The sequence below is a fragment of the Palaemon carinicauda genome, unplaced genomic scaffold, assembly GCF_036898095.1.
Source record: "Palaemon carinicauda isolate YSFRI2023 unplaced genomic scaffold, ASM3689809v2 scaffold194, whole genome shotgun sequence".
Taxonomy (NCBI): domain Eukaryota; kingdom Metazoa; phylum Arthropoda; class Malacostraca; order Decapoda; family Palaemonidae; genus Palaemon; species Palaemon carinicauda.
Genome location: NW_027169523.1, coordinates 65,001 through 72,500, shown reverse-complemented (window position 1 = coordinate 72,500; position 7,500 = coordinate 65,001). Strand labels below are relative to the sequence as shown.

General features: G+C 34.7%; 1 protein-coding gene across 1 annotated transcript in view; it reads right to left on the bottom strand.

Annotated features, from left to right (window-relative positions):
- LOC137635904 (proteoglycan 4-like) overlaps nucleotides 1–7,500 on the bottom strand; it is a gene marked incomplete at its 5' end in the record, with an annotated part of 68,353 nt that overhangs the window by 35,204 nt on the left and 25,649 nt on the right. The window contains one exon of the mRNA XM_068368340.1: nucleotides 3,686–3,782. Within this exon, the coding sequence (XP_068224441.1) occupies nucleotides 3,686–3,782 (97 nt within the window). The remainder of the gene's footprint in view (nucleotides 1–3,685; nucleotides 3,783–7,500) is intronic.

The following is a 7,500-nucleotide window of genomic DNA, read 5'->3' as shown; positions in this document are numbered from 1 at the left end:
ATGAACGAGTTTTGAAGGATACAATGAATTAATATCTATTCGTTAGAAGTAATATATTTTCCGTAATTCATGACAGTTTTAGTTACCAGTTAGTAATTTTTTAATGTATACAATGGACATTAGTAGTGTAACCAGTTCTGAGCATTAATATTTCAAATTGGAACATATTGTTTTTTCTATTAATTACCTCTTTTTCTACAAATACATATTCTTTATCAATTTAACTCTGGTATAAAAACCTATTTTAAAGAAAGTTAGGTATATAAAATTAATTATTTTCAGATATTACAAAAGACTTTTTAAATTCTTATACCCTCAACTAGAGTCCTTGGGGGAATATGATTTAACTACATTTTCTTTGAATACAGGATTTTTTTTAGAAAGAATTGTTTAGGCAACTTATATTCAAAATGTATTAAGTATCTTTTGCTGACCTTTTCTTTAGGGGTTTACAATAAGCCATTTTGAGATCAAATTCAAATCAATCTAACGTAACATGTAAACAATGATGTTACCTCAGTGACGTCATACTTATTAGCCATTGATATTCAGAAGATTTCAGGTGACGTCATAACTGGCAGCCAATGGTATTCAGAAGATTTCAGGTGACGTCATAACTAGCAGCCAATGATATTCTACAGATTTTCAGGTGACATCATAACTAGCAGCCAATGATATTCTACAGATTTTCAGGTGACGTCATAACTAGCAGCCAATGATATTCTACAGATTTTCAGGTGACGTCATAACTAGCAGCCAATGGCATTCAGAAGGTTTCAGGTGCCGTCATAACTAGCAGCCAATGATATTCAGAAGATTTCAGGTGACGTCATACTTATCAGCCAATGATATTCTACAGATTTTCAGGTGACGTCATCCTTGTGTCGCTTCAGATTATGGCTAGCCATTGGGAGGAAAAAAAATCAAATAACAGGATCTCAGAGGCTGTGTACACAGATAAATATCATAAATATCTGTATATTGAGATGTATATTATGCAATGAAATATATTAATACTATGAAATTTGAATTTCTGGATCCATGATTACATTAATGTGTATTAATAATTTGGGATTTCTTCGAAAGGTTTGATAACAATTGCAAACAAGACTCTCTCTTAATTAAATTTTCTGTCTTTAAGAGACTCAGGATCGTCAGAAAGATGTCTGTGTTCATATTATTTCCTCAGGAGATAAAGTAGATATTTTCATATAGAAAATAAATCTAAAATTAGACAAAATCATAAAAAAGTCAAGACCTTGAATAAGACATGTTCAGTCATCTAGAGGACCTTAGGAGTATCCTGAGGTGTAAGGGTTTCAATCCTGTGTAGTCGAATGTTGTCACTACAGAGTCTAGGATTAAACTGAGGGACAAGGCTTCGTTCGTTCGTTCATTCGTTTTAGATCGCCTTGCCTGTAGCAAGACACCGGTGTTTGTGTTATACATTAGTTATACAATAGTAGCTTCCCAGAGGGAAGCCAAGGTCCAGTGAACTAAGATCGAGAAAAAGTGAGTTACCAACAAGGGGTGGGGAATACTGAATTTTAAAACACCAAGGAAAGGTTACGGATTCTAAAACACCAAGGAAGGGATACTGATTCTGAAACACCAAGGAAGGGATACTGATTCTAAAACACCAAGGAAGGGTTACGGATTCTAAAACACCAAGGAAGGGATACTGATTCTAAAACACCAAGGAAGGGTTGCTGATTCCAAAAAAACAAGGAAGGGTTACTGATTCGGAAACAACAAGGAAGGGTTACTGATTCTAAAACACCAAGGAGGGGATACTGATTCCAAAACACCAAGGAAGGGTTACTGATTCGGAAACAACAAGTAAGGGTTACTGATTCTAATACACCAAAGAAGGGTTACAGATTCTGAAACTCCAAGAAAGGGTTACAAATTCTAAAACACCATGAAAGGGTTACAAATTCTAAAACACCAAGAAAGGGTTACTGAATCTGAAACACCAAGAAAAGGGTTACAAATTCTAAAACAACATGGAAGGGTCTCTGAACTCTGAAACACCAAGGGGCAAGTTGTTCTGACTGGCGTGAAAGGGAAGGAAACAGCCCGGCTGGGTGGCTGAGGATGTCTGTTTTTTGGTTAGTCTTTGCCATCGGTAAAGTAGTCAACAATACCACCTCCAACTCTAAACCGAGTCATACTCTGTTGTAAGGGCTACAGATTATCAACATTCTAAATACCCAGATACGATCTTTGCAGAGTTTTATAAAATCTATACCTTACATCCTAGACTCCCATTCATCCTTTTCATAAACTCTTCATTGAATAGAACACTTGTACAATTAATTTACTGTTTTTCATACAACCAACTGTGGTTGTAAAATTAATTAATTGTTTTTTTATATAACCAACTATGCTAGTAAAATTAATTTAATGTTTTTTATACAACCAAGTGTGCTTGTGAAATTAATTCACAATTTTTTATACAACCAATTATGCTTGTAAAATTAATTCACAGTTTTTATTCAACCAAATGTGCTTGTGATATTTAGTCACTGTTTTTCATACAACCAAGAGTGCTTGTAAAATTCATTCACTGTTTTTTATACAACCAATTATGTCTGTGAGTTATGCAGTCATGATAGGATAAACCTACATCAAGCTATAGTGTCTGGTACGAGGAGCAGTAAGTCACAATGTAGGAAGACGGCCAAAATTAGAATGATTAATCTCGTGTTCAGATATTTTTATGATGGATGCATTTGTTTACAGACATGAAAACTCATTCTTATAAACGAACTACCTCCTGGCTAGTGCAGCGATAACATGTTCGCCTAGCATTCGCATGAGCAGCAGATCGATCACAGACCGGGACCGTGAGTTTAAGCTATTTACTGGGGAGGCCACTGCTTTGGTTAGGCACCAAAGTTGGGGATTGTGCCTGCTGGGCTGACGTTCAGGTGTGCATCTATACAGATGAAACATGAACTTAAACCAGATACCTTTATTTTTATTTTATTTCAAGTTTATATACACATACATACATACATACAAACATCTATACAACAACAAATACAATTGCTTCATGTCTACTATAGGACGAAGGCCTATGACATGTCCTTATTCATGTCTGGAGTTTGGCCAGTCTTCATTATCATGCTGGCTCTTTCACCACATTAAGGTATCCCCTTTCAGAAAGGTTACACACACGTGTATATTTGTCATTATTATTACTAGCTAAGCTACAACCCTAATTGGAAAAGCAGAATGCTATAACTTTAAATGCTCCAACTTGGAAAATAGTCCAGTGAGGAAAGACAATAAATACACATTGAATAGTGTGCCTGAGTGCACCCTCAAACAAGATAATTCTAACCTAAGACAGTGGAAGACAATAGTACAGATGCTATGGCACTACCCAATACTGAAGAACAATACATTAATTTTTGATTGGCCTTCTAGATGATATATTTCTGTTAACTGAAGTCTCTCTTCTATCCTTGCCAAGTAGAAAGTAGCCACTGAACAATTATAGTACAGTAATTGTATATAAGTATATATCAGGATATCAGAAAACCTAAAATCAATCAAACAATCAATATGCTTATATACATATACATCCGGTGAATTCCGTTGCCTTAAGACGCATCTCTCTAAGTAAGGCTACGTCATCTGGTTCTTCAACTTCTGGGAATCAGATGCAGTGACTCACCCTGACTCCCTTCAAGGAATTCATCATTGGGATGAGAAAATCCAGAGGACTCCTCCTTTTCTTGGAACACCGAGGAAAGCGGATTGTTTGGAACGATCTGTTGGGAAGAAGAAGAAGGAAAAGAAGAAAAATCGGATGAAATGAAAGGAAAGGAAAAGAAAAAGAAAGGAAATGATGTCAACCATATTTTTTATTATTATTTTACTGACATCTGGTTTTGTTAAGATGAACAAGTGCCTTCAGACACAAACACACACACACACACCTTCATGTGTGGAGATATATATATATATATATATATATATATATATATATATATATATATATATATATATATATATATATATAACCGTAGGGGTTAACTACGGCAATGTAATTGTTCAGTGGCTACTTTCCTCTTGGTAAGGGTAAAAGAGACTCTTTACCTATGGTAAGCAGCTCCTCTAGGAGAAGGACACTCAAAAATCAAACCAATGTTCTCTAGTCTTGGGTAGTGTTATAGCCTCTGTACCATGGTGTTCCACTGGCTTGGGTTAGAGTTCTCTTGCTTGAGAGTACACTCAGGCACACTGTTCTATCTAGATTCTCTTCCTCTTGTTTTCTTGAAGTTTTTATTGTTTATTTAGGAAATATTTATTTTAATGTTATTACTATTCTTAAAGTATTTTATTTTGCCTTGTTTCCTTTCCTCACTGAGCTATTTTCCCTGTTGGGGCCCCTGGGCTTATAGCATCCTGCTTTTCCAACTAGGGTTGTAGCTTAGCATTTAATAACAATATATATATATATATATATATATATATATATATATATATATATATATATATATATATATATATATATATATATACATAAGTAAGGAAATTCCTAATACTATATCCAGTGAATTCTAAAAGTCTATATAAATAACATCACCTTGTTTATGGTTTGTTTATAACATTCTTTGACCATTTCTATTGAAATCCAGGATCAAATATTACAATATTCAGAGGTTATCTTTTCAATTATATCAAACATGACCACTACTCTTCAATGTTCTGGTTACACATATGTATAATTAAGTTAATTTGATATAAATAGGATTCATACAAAATAAATTTTATAGGAAATTCAATGTTTGATGAACAGCAAGACACTCTATAGACCTCACTGTTACTTTGTTTATAAATGAAGTTGGCCAGAGAAATAACGCTCGGCCATTGGCTACCAATACCTGAGAATGTCATAATCCTCAACGCTGATTGGCAGTTGTAATTATATACTACAAGTACGAGTTGCGCCTTGATATACTGTAAAACAGCTATACTTATGAAAAAAATATTGCCTCGAAAGACTGAGTTTGAGTGAATCAAGCACCATGCATCACGAAATAGCTAAAACCTGATCCATTGTGTGATCAACACATCTCTCCTCTTTTCCAAGGACAATGAAATACCTCTCTCATGTCATCATATCTTCACTGCAAGGTGCTGCCATCTACCACCAGGTTCTACTACTCCTCTACATAGATGCCATCAATCACCAGGTATTACTACTCCTCTGGATAGATGCCATCAACCACCAGCAGGTGAAATAAACCACGCAGTCCCTGTCAGCTATAATTTTCTCTGGTAGAAAATGAGGTAGATAACAATTAGTAGATGTAGATTTGGAAGCCGTGCGTCTACTCTGAAGAGGGAGGAAAGGTTTCTCTTGGGGGAAAAAGCCAAATCCGGAACTTAATTATGACTGGGCCTAATGAAGCGATAGAGAGAGAGAGAGAGAGAGAGAGAGAGAGAGAGAGAGAGATCATCTAATTAAGGGATGTAGAAACATTATTCATTTCTGTCGGGTCCTTCCGTTCCCCAAGGATCGTAAATTCCAACTATGGGGGAATTGGTTTAAGACAACCAACAGCTCCAATGAGAGAGAGAGAGAGAGAGAGAGAGAGAGAGAGAGAGAGAGAGTATGGTGGTAATTTCCCTTGTGTATAGTATAGATGTATATCATTATTGCTTAAATTTCGTTGGCTTTATTTAAAGTTCTTACTAAAAATGCACTCATAATCATCAATGATATTAAGAGAGAGAGAGAGAGAGAGAGAGAGAGAGAGAGAGAGAGAGAGAGAGAGAATTGATAGTTGGATGTTCAAGTTTCTTGACTAAGTACAATTCATATATGTACCATGCTGGTATCATGTTAGAATCATACCTGAAATTATTTTGATATTATACTCAATCATACTGAATTATACACAAAATTCCACTATGAACTATATTTAGAAGAAACTTGTTCCATACAGGAATTATGCCAAATGATATCTGTGAATCAAACAAGTACGATTCCAATTACTGCACTGAATATGTTCGTATCATGCAGGAATCATACCAATGATACAGTTGTATCACACAGGTACTATTTCAAATAGTACACTGGATAATATGTTCTTTTCATACAGGAATCATACCAAATGATACAGACGTATCACACAGGTACTATTTCAAATATTAACCTGGATAACATGTTCGTATCATACAGGAATCATACCAAATGATACAGTCACTTCACACTGGTACTATTTCAGATACTGCACTGGATAACATGTTCGTATCATACAGGAATCATACCAAATGATACAGTCGTATCACACTGGTACTATTTCAAATACTGCACTTGATAATGTGGTCGTTTCATACAGGAATCATACCAAATGATACAGTCGTATCATACTTGTACTATTTCTAATATTACACTGGATAACATTTTTGTTTCATACAGGAATCATACCTAACGATACACACGTCTTACACAGGTACGATTCCAAATAACACACTGAATGACATGGTCGTATCATACAGGAACTACACTAAGCAATACTACTGTATAGTTAAGGAACCATACATGCAATGAATCTGTACCATAGAAGCCCCATACATGATACCACAATTTAGAATAGTCATAACTAATACCCTGTCTAAATTTAAAGTAATAACACAATTTAGAATACAGTCTTAACTAACATCAACTCATATGTAAAGGACTCCTTCCAGGCGTATCAAAACATCCACGCCTTTCCAGCTAACACAACCCTCCCTCTTCTTCCTAACCTCATCCCTCCACTCTGCTCGGTTCCCTTTAAAGTCATTCCACCATATATGGAGATTTATGAGCCCTTAGGGAAGGGAGATTCTTGGAGTGAGTGGTCTTTGTTGCTCATTATTAAAGAGATGGACAACAATGGAGGTGAGATGGTTGGAGTTCATTGCATGTGTTTGGTGTGTCTTGTGCTATGAGGCTTACAATTTGAATATTGAAGTTTAAAATCATTATATCATTTGTTGTATTCAGGTAAATTAGAATATTCAAGTTTAGAACCATTATCTTAATTTCTACCTTCAAGTAAATTTCTATGGTATACTTTTAACTGTTTAATGATCTGAAAAGAATGTTGAAATATGGACGAATGAGTAAGATATGTAGAAATTTAGTAAATTGAAGTTAACTTATTATTATTATTATTATTATTATTATTATTATTATTATTATTCGTAGTAGTAGTAGTAGTAGTAGTAGTAGCTAAGCTACAACCCTAGTTTGAAAAGCAGGATGCTATAAGCCCAAGGGATCCAACAGGTAAACATAGCTTAGCGAGGAAAGGAAATAACGAAATAAATAAACATTATGAGAAGTAATGAACAATCAGAATAAATTATCTTAAGGACAGTGATAACATTAAAAGATCTTTCAGATTCAAACTTTAAAAGAGACATATTAATCTGTTCAACATAAAAACCTTTGCTGCAAATCTATATTGATTACATTGGACGAATGTTTTT